The sequence below is a fragment of the Melozone crissalis genome, unplaced genomic scaffold (assembly GCF_028551555.1).
Source record: "Melozone crissalis strain CALT ecotype California unplaced genomic scaffold, PUWL_Pcris_2 ptg000017l_1, whole genome shotgun sequence".
Lineage (NCBI taxonomy): Eukaryota > Metazoa > Chordata > Aves > Passeriformes > Passerellidae > Melozone > Melozone crissalis.
This window is the reverse complement of record NW_026535795.1, coordinates 14,210,038-14,228,050: the sequence shown is the minus strand read 5'-3', so window position 1 is coordinate 14,228,050 and position 18,013 is coordinate 14,210,038. Positions and strand designations below refer to the sequence as shown.

The following is an 18,013-nucleotide window of genomic DNA, read 5'->3' as shown; positions in this document are numbered from 1 at the left end:
AGATTCTGCCACTTCTCTGGGCAACCTCTGCGAGTGTTTGACCACCCCCAAGCTGCTGTAAGAAAGAAACAAAAGATCTGTCAAGGGCTGGAGGTAAAGGAGGTAGGGAAGGAGAGTGGACTTCTGTGATAATACTGCCTGGATCCCTGTGCAAGGGACTTTGCTCTTGGCAGTAGAGATTAGAGTTTTCTGCATCATGAGTGACATCAAGAGTCAGGGATTATGGGGAGAACCTAATGGAATTTGGTGTGTGTGATCCAGAGACTGGAGGGATCTGTTCTGGTCATTCCAGGTGAAAGCCTTAGTTATTATCTGGGAGGGCCGTGTTTGCACTTGTTCAGTTTTACCTAGTGAGGTATGAACTGGATTTTTTTTCGGTGGCACAGGACGCTTTACCAAATGGAGAGTGGATCCAGTGGGTGATGGGTGAGTTTGATCCCAGGGGACACCCACCTGCGATTTTGATTTGGGTCTCTTGTGGCATTATCGTGATTGAGCTCTTGTTGAACATAGGGACTGCCTGATCTGGGCTCTGTGTTTCCACAAGGAAAAGTGAAGTGGTTTTGGTGTGTGGATTGCCAGCAGAGGTGGGTAGCACAGCCCTGTGCAGAGGACAAACCTGACAAAGGGAGGACTGAACCCTTCTTGCTGTCAGCACTGGCCATCTCTCAGAGGTCACCCCCTGAGTTGTTTGGAATCTCATTTCCAAACTCTTAGTGTAGCTTGTTGTTTTGTTCCCTTTACTTGCAGGTGGATGAAAAAGCCTCGATGCGGAGTTCCGGACCATCCCCACCTGCGTCGCAGCCGGAGGAAAAAGCGGTACGCGCTCACCGGCCAGAAGTGGAGACAGAAGCACATAACCTACAGGTACAGCCCCCTCCCTTCCCCTTCTGGATGGGGAAAAAATGGTCTGGACTGGTTTGGCATGCAGAGTTTGTAAGTACTTTTGAATTGAAGCTGGATCCTCCCTGTAATGTCTAGTCTGGGCTTTGGTTCTCAGAATGTGATGGGGGACAATACTGTCAGAGCACTGGAGTAACTGAAGAGTGTTATCAAGTCTGTTATTATTTATTAGAAAATAACTGATCAGTAAAGGCACCTGAATTGCAGCCATCAGTTGTGTCATTTTGGTAGAAAAATCTTAGTAAAAGGCCCTTTTTCTTCTATTAGAAATCTAAAGCTCTAGCCTTTAGATCATGTGTCACCTTTAACAAACCATTAAAGCAAAAGGAACATCACTGTTTGGGGATGAGATGCTTTCTCCTTCTATTGGTTTGCAACATTTATTTTTGCAGAGGTTTTATTTTTGCTCCTGTAGTAGAACTCTTGCTTTTATCCAGACTTAGGCCAGCTGAGGTTAGGCCAGCTGGGGTGAGCTACAGTGTCAGGGGAGTGTTGCAGAGGGGCAGTTGTTTCCCAGAGGGGTGTTCTGAGTCAGTCAGGCTGTGAGCTTTTGGAAGGCAGTTGCTCAAAAATGGTCAGTGGAGGTTCCTGGCAATAGGAATGTCACTTCAAATTAAAACTAACCCACCCTCTAGTTGAAATTGCAGCCTTTTATATTGTTTGGAGGGGAGAAAGGAGATTGCAAAGGAGTGAAAATTAGAGATGTAGTCATTAAGGAGAAGATCTGGGTAAGACTAAGACAGAAAGAAGGTGTGTAGTGAAGAGGTAGAAATGTGAGTGACCAGCACAGGAAAAGTACCAGAATGTGTAGGAAAGAACATGATGGTGTGAAGGGAAAGAGGATCAGGGCCTGGGGCCCTCTGTCTCTTCTGCCAAGAATTCTGAGAAAGGAGGAGGATGCTTCAAGTTACAGTGAGGGGCTACAGAGACTGGGAGGAAGGACTAGTTCTGGGCACTAGTTCAAAGCTTCCATCAATAATAATTGCTTTAACTCAAATTGTAAAGGGACGCCTTCTGTATGCAAAGGTCTGAGAATCAGATCCTTCTTCTAACCTTTTTCTGGACCATAGGGGAAAGTGGTATGGAGTCATATAAATAAAATAAGTCTTAAGCATATGCATAAGCAAGAGAAGCAGCTTGGCAGATGACTGCACTGCTGCCCTTGTCAAACCAGTAGTTGTTTGGCTTTCCAATTTCAGTATTTGTTGTGTGCATTCAAGTGATGGGTGTCTGGATTCACCACTGAATGTGTTACCGTGTGTTTATATTAAATTGAGCCAGCTTCATTAAAGACTGAAAATTGTTCCCATGGCATAGATACTTTATATTCCCCAAGTCAAGTTTAATAGATCATGAGGCTATTATGTGCACATGCACAAAGCATCTCATGAACAGTATTTTTAACATAAGGTTTAGAATTATGGGACATTTAGGTGCAGTTAAATGCCCCTTACTCTCCCCAAACTCTGTATCTTTAGCTCTCATGGACTTGAGCTGCACAAAACTGGCAGATCCATCACCCTTATGACCTCTAGAATATTTTAAGTAGTTTGGAGAATGAAGCAGGTCATATAAGTAAGGTTGTGTAGTTTGCTGCAAGTTTGTTTCTCAAAATGAATTTTAGTGATCCGTTTTTTTCATGTAGTAGATTCCGTCTTAGCATAACTTCAGACAAAATCTGAAGTAACTTACATTTTAAAAAAAGTTACTCAGCTGTCTACACCCAGATTTGAAAGGTTTTTAGGAAGCGATCCAAAATCAACCAAAGCATTATGAAGGTTCTTGTTAATAAATGTAGAATTCAGATCAGGGTGGTAGTTCTGTTGGTAACTTTCTTTGTAACAGCCAAACTTTGCATGCACAGACTAAAAAAACTTCCTGTGGGAAGTTGAAACTGTGTGGTTATGTATTGATAAGTCTCAAATGAGTTCTGCAAATTGAAACATCCCTTCTTTCTCATTCCCACAGTGTACACAACTACACCCCCAAGGTTGGCGAGATCGATACCAGGAGAGCCATTCGTCAGGCCTTTGATGTTTGGCAGAGAGTGACACCACTTACCTTTGAAGAGGTCCCTTACCATGAAATTAAAAATGACAGAAAGGAGGCAGATATTATGATCTTTTTTGCTTCTGGTTTCCATGGAGACAGTTCTCCGTTTGATGGAGAAGGTGGATTCCTGGCTCATGCTTACTTTCCTGGACCAGGAATTGGAGGAGACACTCACTTTGACTCAGATGAGCCATGGACCCTGGGAAATTCTAACCATGATGGTAAGAGTGCAGGTCATCTTTCCCAGCAAGGATAAGTTGGATGCAGACACACTGACAGGCTTTCAACTAGAAAGTATTTGCTTGGTGGAGCTTTCACCTCCCATACATTGGTTCAGGTGCTTTCTAAATACATATTCTATCTTAAGTGGGAAAACGATAGTATTTATTTGTTTGTGGCTGTGCATGGTGTGAATTTTAGGAGTGAAGAGAAGAGTGTGTCTGCTGGCTTCTTACATCTCTCAAGATTTGAGCCTTAATTGCTACAAAGACCACAGCTCTGGGAGGGAAAAGATGAATAAAATGGTGTTGAAATTGTATCAAATGGAATACTTTCCAAGGGCAAATAAAGTTAGTTGTAAAGGTGAATAGAAAGTTGAGAGTGAAGACATTTTGAATTGCCAATTTGTTTTGATCCATATTTGTTTTCTCACACTCTGGAATTCCTTATTCTGTCACAGTTTGGGGCTGGCTGATCAGTTAAGGGAGGCTGGTGATTGGGACAACTCTTTTTATCTTATTAAGCATGAAGAGTTTCTGCATCTTTCTAGCTTTATCTTACTCTCTAAAGGCAATGAGCTCTTTCTGTTCTATTTTCAAACCTTTGATTGAGGGTAGTGATGTCTTGTAAAAAGTTTAGGCTGATAATCAGAATTTCACAGTGGCCTCACCAAATATCTCTCCAATTTCCACAGTCCTAATGGTTTGGGAAGAACGAGGTGTCTTTAAGCCTTTGGGGATTCAAAATCATGTTTTAAATTTTGATAAGGACTAAAAGTTTACTTGGACTGTAAATATGTCTTGATTTTTGAACTATATAAAAGCAGCAGTATTGTGCCCATGATGCCTAAGGACATAGGCAGAGGTGATGTCTTTCTTTAGACCAAAAAGTGTTGTTTTACAATAAAAAGCTTCCAGGCACTCAAGCCACCTTCAGGCCTGGCTTAAAAGTGACAGCTTGCTTTCAGACTGGGTTGCAAATGGGGAAAGTCCCTCAGAGTTGAGAGTTGGTGTCAGATCATCTCTGCCAGGAAATGGAGCTGTCAGGTTCAGCGCGGGAGTGCTGATTTGTGGGAAAGCAGAGATGAGACAATACTTGTCTTTGTAGGGAAAGAGGAGCAATGTTTCCTGGCATGTGCAAATGACTGCAGGAGGTGTAGGCTGAGAAAGGGAGGTGGGGTGTGGTGAGGGGGAGGGTGTGGAGACTGTGGGAAATTATAATGTGGCTGAGAAAAGCTGTGTTTTGCTGTCTTGGAATGTTAGCAAGTTTTATTCCTAGGTTTGTGGCTGGAGGGCTCCCTCCAGGATCAGGAGTGACAGACGGGCAGAGACTGAGTGGTTTCTGTGTGAGAGCTGCAGCAGTGAGGTGTGTTTGTGTGTGCCAGTGCTCTGTGCCACTCCAGTCTGGTCTCAGCAGTTATTTGAGCTCCGCTGTGGCAGCGTGGGAGCCCCAGGTATTGGATATGACTTCCCAGGAAAGCTCCTGTATGAGACCTGGGGGTGGTGGTGTCTGGGGTAGAAGGTCCTTGCAGGAAGGTGGAAGGGAAGGTTTTGACAAGTTGTTCTTGCTTTTTTCTGTTCTCATTTTCTGCACAAAATGCTTCCTTCTGAGATAAGCTTAGGAAGGTTGGCTGCCAGCTTAAAGGCTGGCAGGGATGGCTCTGCAGAAAATATTCCATCCCTTGGTAGGATGTTCCACCATAGGTGGTCACTTCTTTGAGGATTTTTTTGATGCAGTTTTTAGGATGGTGTTTGAGTGCAATGCATACAATGAGTAGAGTGTCTCTCTTTTTATAAAAGCTTTTTAATGCTATTCTTATCCATGTGGCTCTTTTAAAAACATGCTGTATTTCTCTGCTTCTGAGTGACTGTCGTGAGTGGTGTCCTCAAAGTTCACGAATTGGTATTTGATGGGCTGGTGTGCTCTTTGTGTAAGAATTGATGGAGGAATTGAGATTTCCTTTTCAGAGGATGTCACCTGTGCATTTACTGTGCTGCACAGACTGGGCTGCACAGGCTCTTTTCAGAAGTCACCAGTGAGGAAGCTGAGAATAGTGGGGTTGTATTTGACCCTTCCATCTGTGGGAAGTATTGGTGGTAGAAGGAGATTTGAGGTTTTGAAGGTGACAGGGGTAAGGCTGTAGTCAGAGCATTATAGACATGTTGTTTTTGGTTTTGCCTGCATCCTTATTTTTGGTGTGCAATTGAGAAGGTGTCCTGCTTCCTCCCTGGGTGATGCAGGCCTCTTTAGGGAGGAGTTTCCTTCTGTTTCACTATTCCTTGTCACTGGAGCACTCACTAGCTTCAGGTTCTCACCTCTGATGTGTTCTATTTGAAATGCTTTTAGGAAGGCTTTGAAGAGTTTCTTCCTGGTCAGAGGTTTCTTGCTCAGTTCACTGCCAGTTTTCATTGAAAATAATTTATTAGAGGGGACAATATAATCTGTTTAACAGGAAGTGTTTCTTCAAATATGATCTTGCTTGTCCTTAAGATATGTATTTTCTGGCAACGGGGTTGATCAGGCTGGAATTGAAGAAGCCTCAGTAAAAGAACAAAAGAAGCCCTACCAAAAATCATTAGCAAAGCTCTCATTTATTCACATGAATAAATGTAGCAAAAAAGGAACTGGCTTGGCCATTCAGTATCTGTTCAATGATTATAAGAGTCTTGAAGTAAGATTGAAGTAACAGTGGTATCTTTTCATCAACCCACAAAATACCACAGTGTAAAATGTTCACTCCTGACAAGAATGTGTCTTAGTTGAAGGGAAAAGTTGAGCCATCTACCTTAGAGCTCTCTTAGCTTTGCAGTTGTGAAGGTAAATCTCCTGTCAGCAGAGCAGAATGCTGGAACTGCTGCCATAGATCCTTAGAACATTTTGCTGACCTTTCACTCGTATAGTTTTATTACAATTATTCCAGTCTGAATCCTTGCTTTTGTGGGTCTGCTCTGTTTCACTGTATTGTGGCACCTGCAGAGATCCAGTGCATCTGTGTTTGGAAGCAGCTCTCACCCCACAGAAGAGCTGCTTTGCAGTCTTCACTAGCAACAAATTATATGGATAGAAGTGAAATGTTTCACATGAAATTTCATCCACTCAGGAAAAATAAGAATGATTTGATTTGAGCAGATCTTTCTATGCAAACAGCCATCTCAAATTTGTACATGGAGAATGTGGTATATCCTGTTGATGAAAGCTTCTGTCTTGTAAAGAGGCCTTGTGGTAATCCACTGGGGTTATTGACAACTTTATCATCCCAGCTAGGATATATTTAGTTGGGATTTATATACTCATTATCACTTTGCATTGTTATTATTATACTGATTTTGCCCTTGTGGGCAGCATGTCCACTACCACATCCCTTAAAATTATTGGTGTAATCATAGTAGCTGTGATGCTGTTGTTGTCCTCTTGAGCCCTTGGTAACAGGGACACATGCACCAACCTTTCTGTTTTCTTCTGCTGTGAAGAGTGACCCCTGCATAGGCTTTCAAAGTGAATGCAAAGTTTCCTTCCCCCTGGATATTACAGTTCCACTCAGACATTCAGTTTCGTTAGCCAAGTAAGACTGTACTTTCCATTTATGGTTGCTGATTTATCTTCATAATTGTACTGCCTTCTCTGGCATTCTCATAAGTAAACTCTGGAAGATTAATTTAGATAATCTTATGATGAAGATGGGCAAAACCAGGTAGGAGGTTGAACTCCTGGAGTGACTCTTATTAACTGGGACCATGGGATAAAGAATTTGTTTGTTTTCCCATGAAAATGTTGATGAGAGCAGCTCGAAGCATGAAGCAGAACGTTGGAATTTGGAGGAAACAAGGGAAATCAGAGAAGTGATGCAGCAAACAAGATGCAGCTGAAAAAGAGAGGGCACATTTAGAGATAAACCATCTACAGAACCCCACATGAGGAGCAGCTGGCACGGTCACAGTGGTGGGGACTGACCTTGTGATTTTCCTGGAATGTGCTCTTCAATAGGGATGAAAGCAGCTGTTGGCTGCCCAGCTGGTCCCAGCCCTGTTGGGCTTTGGTGCCTGGCAGCTGGAGGCAGTGAGGCTGTGCTGGGGTCCCTGTCCCTCAGCAGGACCTGGGGTGCAGCTGCTCCCTGCCCACGGGGCCCCTCTCTCTTGGCTGCTCACATGCAGCATTTGGAACCTGCACGTGTCAGCACAGCCTCAGTTCCCAGTGCTGGTTTTATCAAAAGAACACCAGACTTTCCTCTCCTTTCTTGAGGTTTTGGGCATTTTTTACTTGAAATGTGCTGTAGAAACAACCAAGCAGGCTTTGAACTGCTCACCTCAAGACTCACAGCACCAACACGTTGCTCAGGCAGCGAAAGCCTGAAAGGGGATTGTCACGGTTTGATGCTGGTACAATGTGAGTGCCTCCATGAAAATAACTTCTCCCTGGTGTCTTCAGTGAGATGGGACCAGGAATAGAGCAAAACAGGCTCTCACTTAGAAATAAAGAAGAGAAAACTTTATTAACTTACAACTATATGTAAAAAGAAGCACACAGAAAGAATGAAAACCTTCCAAAAACATTTCCTCCTCCCCCCCACCAAAAAATTCACTTCCTCTCAAACCACAACACTGATGAACAGACTTGGCAGGGCTGGGGTCTCTCTCCCTTGGCTCCTAACTTGGCTCAAGCATAGAGGAGATGCATGGAATACATTATTAACTGGCCACATTGAACACTTGCTAGCCTTTATATGGAAATAATAATTATAGATGTATGTAACTCCAGAGTTGAAAAGGAATCCTGAGTGACTGAAAGTTCTGTCACTTTAAATATCCACATGACACTTAGAACTCTTACACACCTCTGACAACTCAAACATTATTTTGATCCAGATTAATTACAGAAAGTAAATTTTTATCTCCAGTTTAACATTACAAACAGTATTAATAATAATCCCAGGGAAATCTCCCTCCTGCTGTTTTAAAAACAAAAATACATTGCTGTTATGCATGTCACTAACACCATACCACTAAATCTGTGGTGTCTGTCAACCCCCTGCAGCTAGATTAGAGAATCTTTTTAATACTAAGGTGAGGTAAGACCTGGGGTATCCATACTCTGCCAGGGATCACTAGATTTTATTTCTTTCACCATACCCACAGTTGGCCTCTAAGAGCCTCCCTGTCATCTGTTGTCATGTGGCATTGTGGCTGGGAGTGTGCCCAGGGCAGCCACTTCAGCTCCTTCAGGAAACACCCACAGCTGATGAATTATTTCTGTACCAGCTCCAGTGTGGCTCAGCTTCACATTGTGTGGTCACTGTACAGACCACAGGGTTCATCTTCCAGTGCCTCTCTTCCACACCTGTACCAAGTTTTCTCTGTAAATGTTGGATGACCACTGTGGCAGCTTTTTAGATGTTGGCAAGAAATGCTGAGCTTTGCTAACAGCAAGTAAACAAATCTTATAATTGTTGCAACTGATTGTGTCCCCCACAGATCCCAGTGGGTTCCTGCAGAGATTTCTTTGGAAAGCTTCCTGTTCTTGGCTTCTGAGAGAAAGCCAACCAAAAATACTGCCAGAGTTTGCAGGACACTGGCAGAAGCAGCACAGGAGATGAGACTCCCAGGTCACCTTCAGTTAATTCAGTGCTAATTCAGCACAGGAGCTCTGGAGGAAAAGGGCCTGAAGCACCTTTGGGAAGGTTCTGTTAGCCACAGAGCAGAGGAACTGGGCAGCTTTTTCCCTATGATTCTGCCACAAGGAGAAGCATTGTTTCAGTGGACACAGCAGAGCAAGCACTCCTGGAGTCACCATCTGGACATGGCATATGTTCAGGAGCCTGACCAGGTTTTCCAGGACAGCCAAATATTGTCTAGGCTGACGAATGTGAATATTCAGCAAGGATCTGAAGGAGAAAATTTTGATTGGAAAAGCTAATTTTGGAGCTTACTGACAGCCAGTGATCATGACATGCCTGTTTGAGGAATGCAGAGCTTTAAGCCAACATTTGCTGGTCAGTGTGTTCAAAGCACTGTCTCACTAGAGGTTTTCTGTTTTCTGTCCTGTCAGTATTAACATCACAGACCTCCTTGATTCTTTGGACATTTGTATCCCTGTAAGCAAGATGAAACCAGGGGAGATGGGCTTGGTCAGTCTAGTGAGGAGAAGGAGGATGGGGAGGAAGCATCTAATAAAAGTCTTCCACCTGAGGAGATATTAGGAAGAGGAGGGAGGCACACTCTCTTGGAGATGGAGGAACAGAAAAAGGAACAAAAGGCAAGGGGCACAAGCTGCAACAAGAAAAGCTCCACCTGGGGTGTAAGGTAAAAACTTCTTCAGCTGCAGAGTGGTAGAACTCAGAGGCTGCACCTGGAGAGGCTGTGGGGACTCCATCCTTTGAGACTTTTGGAACATGGCTGGATGATGTCCTGAGCAACCTGATGTAGTTTTGGGATTAGTCCTGCTTGAAGGAGAAAGATAAACTTGGTGACTTCCAGCCATGCCTTTCAATCTACATTTTTCCATAATTCTTTAGCGCTGCCATAGACACAATTTGAGTTCCTAGAACTTGAAAGCAAATTGTAGCTATTTCTCATGGCAGCTCTGAGCCCTAACAAGGTATTCAGCTCATAAAATTCTCTGTTTCTATCAGCTAGTTCCCTTCTAAAAACAGGACTGTTTAACATTGAAATTGCTCATGAGGGAGGACTGGTGATGCTCACAGGTGCATGTAAAGGTAGCTGGCAATATTTTTTGCCAGCTGCTTGATCATTTTGAAGAAACACCTCTGACTGTTCCTTTTTCTTTTTTTTTTTTTTTCCATGCCTGAATGTACAAGTTTTCTGGAGCATTGACTAGACTAATCCTATAAACATAGAATGTATAACATACATATCCAACAGATTCTCTGGTATTTAGGGGGGATGTGTCAGTAGGTTTGGCTTTTTCTAGGTAAAAACTAGTCATACAATTCTTCTTTATCAAAGACTTCCAGGTGTTTCCAGTCACTTTGGAAACACTGCTGGCTAAACATGATTTATCCTATTTGTTTTTTTTGATTACAGTTGTGATATTTTATGTGGGGGGAGGGAACTAAGAGGAATGCAGAGTATCCAGCTGTAGCTTTCTTGTTGTGTTTGAGATTTGTGTTGGTATCCACTTTCCTAGACTGACTCTCTACTCTGCTTGCTCCCCACTTACCTGACTTGTGCAAGTGCAGTGCCTGCTTGAAAAGAAAATGCACCTTGACCCCTGTGCCTTCACCTAGCAAATTGCCAGAACTTGGCACTCTTTTCTCCTTGATTAATTCCTGTTTTCTCTGCGTCTTGCCTCACTATGTCTCATTTCTTACTTATTTTACCACTTTTTCTCATGTTCATTTTCTACAGAGGTACTGAGATTGGCAATCTACAGAGAACATGTGCAGTTTTTGTGCTGTTTGGCTGCTAAGTAGATTTTTAATTTTCTTGCTTTGATTTCTCAGATACAGAACATGTTCACATCTAAAGAGTTTTGTTCTAACAAATGGCATTTTGAATCCATCATTATTTTTCAGGCTTTTGACACTGTTGTTGAAAATGAGCATCAGCGTTTTCCAGAGCAAAAACCAGAGCTGCTTTGAAGTTACTCACGTGTCCCTTAACACAGAAGACCTGGAAGACTTTCATGTACACGTTGGAAGTCAAGTGGGGCATAAATTGTATTAAAATTTCAATTTATTCTCTCATGCCTTTTGATTATACATCACTAGGTCATGCTGTTGCTTGGTATTTTGTTCACTGAAGACAAGTTCAGTGTTTAATCTCCAGGACATACCTATTTAACTGGTTTCACCCTTTAGCTGCTTGGAGAGAGACTCCTTCCCATAAGCCAGAGCTCTCTCACATCCTATGCTAATGTTGAACAGATTTGTGCAAGGATATAGACACATGATTTCCAGACAACCAGCCACAATAAAAAGAAATCAAATCAGGCAGCTTAAATCAGCAGCAGTTTGAGATTATATCCCTGTCCTGTCAACCTGAAGGAGAAGAGAGGAAGCCCATCAGCACACGGGGAAGATTTCTGTCTTGAGATTCTCCTCTCCACTCCTGGACAGCTTCTCTGTAAGTAATGCTTTCTTTTGGTGTGTTTGCTGTCATTGTACAAACAGGGCAGTGGCTTCACAATGCAGGCTGGATTTTAAAGCTTGGCAGTGCTAGTTATTGATTACAGCTGAGATTCATTAATAACGGTCACCTCCAAATTCCAAATGTTCAAAACACTGTAATTGTAAATACACCTGATGGTACTTGTCAATACCTGAAGTTCACAGTGTTTTTTAAAGAAAAATGTTAGCCCATTGCATTTGTTACTAGTCTTTCAATACACAGAGTATGAATATAGTTATGTAGGTATTTACAGTCCTATTAATTTATGTATAACCAAAATTAAGTATTTTACTTCTTTTCACAGTGAATTAAATACTCTGGGATTCACAGGAAAGAGCCAGTAAGGACCAAAATGGTGTGTCATTCCCTTAAAAAGGAAGAAGAAAAAAAACAAAACTGTGGAAAAAAACAGGTCACAAGAATCAAGGTGAGCCAACAAAAATTCTCTTTTTATCATTTTCCTTTTGTAAAGCAGAAACTGATGATGTGAAATGAGCCAAAACAGAGCCGTGTCTTTAATAAAGTTGTGTCATTCCACTTGCTGAAGGGCAGAGGAGAAAAACAACAGGCCATCAGGAAAAATGAAAATAAAAATAGAGGAATTCTTGAAAAGAGTTTGCGAGTCATCAGAGGCAGATTGTAGCATCAGCAGGGAAATGACACCCAGTACTCTGGATTTTGACATCACACACAAGCAGCAAACTTGGGAGGCGCTTAAATTACTTTTTTCTTTGCTGTTTCTGAAGGAGAGCTCACAGTGTGAAAACAGTTTGACTAGTATTGCCTTCTCTACCCAAATCCACCAGAATATCACTCTGAGGGGGAGATCTCTTCCATCCCAGCTCTCTTGTGTCTCAGTCCTACTCAGCCTCACAGCCCCATCAGGAGCGTCTGTGTTGGGGGAGGACAAAGACAGAAAGTCTCCTGCTCCAGAGAACACCCTGGCTGTGGCACAGAGCTGCTCTTAGAGCCTCCAGAGCAACACTTGCTCTGTTGCCAGCATCAGGAATTAAATATCATTTCAACCTGATGGGCAAAAAAGGATTCCAAATGTCACAGACTGGATTGTCGACACTGCCTGTGCCAAGGCCTGGGGTTTTTTAGTTACCTTCCAGTGTTTCCACAGCTGGCTCAGAACTGAATTCTGTCAGTAGACTCTGCTGTTTAAATACTTTTAAAATACAAACAATAGCTCATTTTCAAGACTGATGGAATGAAGGTCATACCTACATTTTTTTGTGTTTCTATGATTTTTTTTTCTTTACTGCTTTACCGTCTGTTCTACCAAATTCTCTGCTGGTATAGGCAAATAGGAATTTTCATTTTGGGATTAGTAATTCTTTGATATTGAATTGTTTATGGAACTACAACCTACATTTGTGAAAGATGGGTTTAATTTTTCAGCAGAACACACTTGCTCCACTGACTGTCAGGCTGCTGAGCAGCAGAAATGGCACAACTGCCCCTCCCTCTGGCTGCCCCCTCTGTCAGTTTTGGTCTCACCATTCCAGACCATTAGTTTGTATTTTTCCTCTTGAGTTTCTACAGGAGGTTGTGCTCATAGTCCCCTCTGTGCATGTCAAATAAAGCACAGCTTTGCACCATTAGTAAGGTGTATAGCACAGCTACCAGCCCTGATTTGCACACTGCCTTTGGGCAGTAAAGGCAAATTACCTTTCACGTTGGTAACGTGATGTGGTTCTTGTCCTTCTGCAGTCCCTTGTTCTCGTGGGGATCAGTTTAATATGGCTGTGGTGCAATTGCTGTTAAAACTGCAGATCATTCCTCCTTTCTGCAGGGAACCTGTTCAGACACTTTTCAGAGTTTTCAGTTATTCCTTAAGAAGCAACACATAACAGTAATTGCTTATGAACAGAGGAACACCTGTATTTCATTTTAACATGTATTTTCTTCCTTTCTAGATAGAAAAGCTGTTTTCCACAGGATTCCACAGAGCAGTATCACCCCTTCTTCAGGGTCTTCAGAAGATTGGAAAGCTTTCCTTGAACAGAGAGTGTCGTGGAGGTGAATGGAGGAGCACAGACAAATCACATCTTCTTCTCTTGGACAGGTCAGACCTGCCAGGTCTGAAGATGCAAGAACCAAGGCACAGCTTAGAGTAGCCCTAAAGCTTCTTAAGTTGTGCTTGGGAAACAGTTGTCTCTGCGTGGCTGTTGGGGTAGAAGGAACATAAGCATGTTTAGTTCACACCATCTCTTCTGTAATTACCTGAGGCATGCTATTGTCACACACAATCAATCCTCTGACTTCTTAAGTATCATTCTTACTTTAATAAAATTTCAAAATATTACCCTCATATGTCTTTTTGTGTCTGAGTACACTGCAATATGTAGATTTGTTGGCAGAGTGATACAGTTCATAAAGTATAAAACTAACATGACAAAGAGCAGAGATTTAGTCTCTTTTCTGCTGTTAATCAGATAATGCAATATTGTTGATACTTCTGTTGTCTTAGAAGCTGTGTCCTGGATTTACAGTCCCCAGTGCAGTGTGCTCTCCAGAGCCTACCCACATGCACAGCTGAGGGATAAACACTGATGGCAGTGGCTGATAGCACTGCCCTGATGGAGTCTGTGACCTGCTGCTGTGTGCTGACAGATTGTTTTTAATTAAAAAAATTAAACTTAAACCTATGTTTCAAGTTGTATAGAGCCATTGAGCTGGATGTAAGGTAAGCAGTGTATTCACCTGTGTGTCATCCCAGGATGCTTTTATAGTGCTATAGGTGTGTCCTCAGTTGTCATTTTCTGTGGTGATAACGTGCTGGTAAGGAAAACACATCAGCAACTTCAAAACTAAATCAGCTGTGTTTCTTTGTGTTTGGTGTAGCAGGTCAAACTGTTTCATTCAATGAGCCAACTTACCCCTCCAATTTTGCAGCGTCATCCTCTTCTGGTGCTCCCTGGTGGACTTTTGGCTGCCTCCTGAGAGCTGGGAAGGGGAAGCTCAGGCAGGTCTCTGACCAGACCTGTTTGTTTTGTGCAGATGGTGCAAATGAGCAAAAGTTGTTGTATTCCTCTAGGGACTGTTTCCTCCAAGTACAGATCCTTCCTAACCCTACTGTTTTACCCAGGTCCTGAGATACTCTGAGTGCAAGTTTTTCTTGTTACTTAAGTGGGTTGAGCAGGAAATTAAGGAGCTGTATCCCATTGCTTGACCATGTTTCCATGGCAAAGCATCAAGCTAGGCTGATGCTAGCCTAACATCCATCTGAATCTTTCTCCAAGAGGTTGGACACTATGGGGAATGCTTTTGGATAAGAAATGTGGAGAACTGGGAGGTCAGAGACCTTCTTGTACATTCAAGAACCAACAGAAACAATGTGGGAGGTACAAGCTCCTTTCCAGACTCGTCCAGCTCAGCAGTGGGTGAGAACACAGAGAGCCCTCAGAGCCCCAGGCTGAGTTCTGTGGAAGGAGAGAACTACACTGGTGGTTTTATACCTCAGTATTTTCTTTTCAGAGCAAATCCTAGCCTACCCCTTCGAAAGGAACAATGTGTTCTCTTCCATGCTATGGAATTTGCTACTGTTAGCAAATTAAAGGGAATTTGTTGCTTAACAATGTTATTGATTGAGTAACCCTTCAAGAGAAAACAGGATGATGAATCCAGAGCTGGATTTTTGAGAACTCTGGGCTTCTGAAATGGTCTTAAGGCTTCTCTCTCCCATCTCCTCCTCCCATGAAATGCTGTTTCACTTGTTCTCTGAGAATGATATGGTAATTTCAGACCTGGGACCCCCTTAGAGTGTGCAGCAGGATGGAGAAAGGAGATAACAGGGGCATGCTGGAAGGAAAAGATCAACAGATGTGTCTGGGAGGAGGCCAGAATAGAAATATGCAGGGATTAAACAGAGGTGAGAGATTTTTGGCCAGGGCAGGGAGCAGAAGGAGAGGGAGCTGTGTGTGCTTCTGCCACGGCTGCCTTTCAGCAAAGGTAGATGAGAAGCAACCACAGCAGTGAGAATCAGGGCACTTGGAGAGAACTAAGGGGAGCTTCTTGTCCTGCTTTCTGTGGAGATCAGTTCACTTCCTAGGAATTCTCTTGAGCTCTACTTCCTCTGCTCCAGCCATTGCCCAGGGTTTATCCCTGCTTTGGTTCAGGTGGTATCCTGGCCATGGAGGAGGAGAACTTTTCCACTCCACTGCTGACCTGCCTGCTGTGGCTGTGCTGAAACTGGAACACTTCATTTCTTGGAGTTTCTTATCTCTAGTTGCAACAAAGCTTCCCAGCCAACATTTTCTGTGCTCTGTGACATCCTCACACACAACTGTCAGCCAGAATGGTGGTTTAAAACTGGACAGCAGCAGCTGTTTTCCACAGCTGCTTTTCCAGGAATATTTCCTAAGCATAGCTGGGAAAAGGTGTGTATCTGTTCCATAGGGGAAGAGCTGGCCTGACCACCGTGGTGGTTGAGGTACTTCTTCAGGAATGAGCCTTCATCTTGCTGATCATCGCAGAACTCTTACTGGTTATCTCACTGGTGATCAAAGAACAAACAATGATCTGCTGGACCTGACAGCTGAAGAAGTGTGGGTAGTGTGAAGATCAGTTGCATCCTGGGCTGTGGTAACCACGAGATGGACAAGTTCAGGATTTGTGTCACAGGAGCTGCATGAGATCAGTGCTGACTAATACCTTGATGAAATGACATCAGTGATGCAGCAGAGTGCACATTCAGTGAGTTTGAAGATTGTCACTGTCATATTTTCTGAAAAATCCGTTCGCCGGGATTTCTTCTCCTGGGAAGCTGAGGAGCCTCAGAGAAAAAGGAAAACAATTTTATCTCATTTGCTTCTCCTGTGTTTGCTGCTTTGGAATGTGGTTTAGATATTGTTTATCCTACATGTGAATTGTTTTGACTTACTGACCAATCATGGTCCAGCTGTGTTGGGACTCTGGAGAGTCATGGGGTTTTCATTAGTATCTTGTTAAGCCTTCTGTAAGAATCCTTTCTCTATTCTTTAGCATAGTTTAGTATAGCATTCTTTAATATAATATCATAAAATGATAAATTAACCTTCTAAGAACATGCAGTCATTCATCATTTCCTTCCTGCTACGGAGGACCCCAGAAAATGCCACAGAAGATGACAGGAACTTTGGAGGAGTGTTTGATAACACTGCCCAGTGATGCTGTGGTTCAGAGACCTCGAGAGGATGGAGGAGCAGCCTGACAGGAGCCATGGGAAGGTGAGGAGTGCACAGCCCTGCCCTTGGACTGCTGGTGGCCCAGGGCCTGGAAGCAGCTTTGCAGAGAAGGACCCGGGGCTCCTGGTTGGCAGCAGGTGGAACATGAGTCATGAGCAAGGAGATGATCCTTCCTTTCCACTGGCACACCCGGAGTGCCCTGTGCACCCCAGTATGAGAAACTTGACACTCAAACCTGACCGGACAATTGGCTTCACCTGAGCTTGCTTGAGCTGGGCATTGGACCAGACAATCTCCAGAGGTGCCTTCCAGCCTCAACCATCCTGTAAGTCTGTAGGGCTTATTTTCCACCTGTAGAGTGGGCTGGCATTTACTTTGGGCAGAAACAAATGATTGAAAGCTATTTTAAAGTAATTTAACTTAAGGTAGTGTTTGATCTTGTGCTCTTAGTGAAGGATTAGCACACAGAGGCAAGTCACTTCCATAAGTTTATATATAGACTTACACAGAGACAGGTTCTAGATCTGCTGCAGCACCAATACTGCAGGTACTTCAGCAAGGAGGGAAATGCCTCCAAGGGAAGGTGAGGGAAGATGTCCCTGAGCACGGGCACAGCCTGTGAGCCTGTGCTGAGCAGTCTCATGAGGTCAGCTCTGTACTGAGTGACCTTTGCTGTGGGCTTCCACATGTGAATAGTTGTGGCAGCAGTGAAAATTATGCTTTCATTGGCATTTAGCTGATACAGGAGACTAAGTCCATTCAGTTTTGCAAAAGGACATTGATTCTCTGAATCCCATTTGGAATCTGGGTGCATCTTCGAAGCTTGAGTGTTTTTGAAAACCTGTGAGGAATGATCAGTCCTCCAACCTTTACCATAAAACTACTTCATGGATTTTATATTGTGCTGTTGGACATTGTATTAACGTGTTCTGCACACACCAGAATTTTCAGCAACAGATGAGAAAAAATTACTAAGTAGGTACTTATTTGAATTTCCCAAGTACAGAAATTCTAAAATTTTCCATAAATATGTGGCTAAATTTTAGGCTTTATATGTTTTTGGACAATTGTATTTGAAAATTTATTTGAAATGCATTTGTGTATTTTAACGCGTCTTGCATATTCAGATGCTTTGACCATCCAACTGAAATGTTTAGAGCATTTAACCATTTTGGTGTGTTATGTGTGGCTGGGGAGCACTGCTTGGTACTGACTTCAGGTATCTTCTGCTGGCAAAGCTCCCTGCTGAGGAGGCTCACAGACCCCTGAAACTGCTTTGTCATGTTTTTATGGGTAACAGTGAAGCAGTAACTGTTTGAAAAGTGGGGATGGCTCTGTATGAGTCACTGTTGCAACTCCTGTCTCAGGTAGAGCTCAGCGCAGAACTGAGCTTTGTTCAGCTGGAGGCGTGAGGAAGCTCTTTGGAGACACTGACAACTAGTTGCAAATGCTCTTGGTTTCTGCCTTGCCATAAAAACCCAAAACCAGAGGAGCCCAAATTCAGGCAGAATTGAGGGCTCAGACATTTTACTGCCGTGAGAAGAC

At 43.1% G+C, this 18,013-nt stretch overlaps 1 protein-coding gene across 1 annotated transcript in view; it reads left to right on the top strand.

Annotated features, from left to right (window-relative positions):
- Positions 1-18,013, top strand: part of MMP24 (matrix metallopeptidase 24) — a 40,327-nt gene that overhangs the window by 7,809 nt on the left and 14,505 nt on the right. The window contains exons 3-4 of the mRNA XM_054274382.1: positions 751-867; positions 2,872-3,176. Coding sequence (XP_054130357.1) covers positions 751-867; positions 2,872-3,176 — 422 coding nt within the window. The remainder of the gene's footprint in view (positions 1-750; positions 868-2,871; positions 3,177-18,013) is intronic.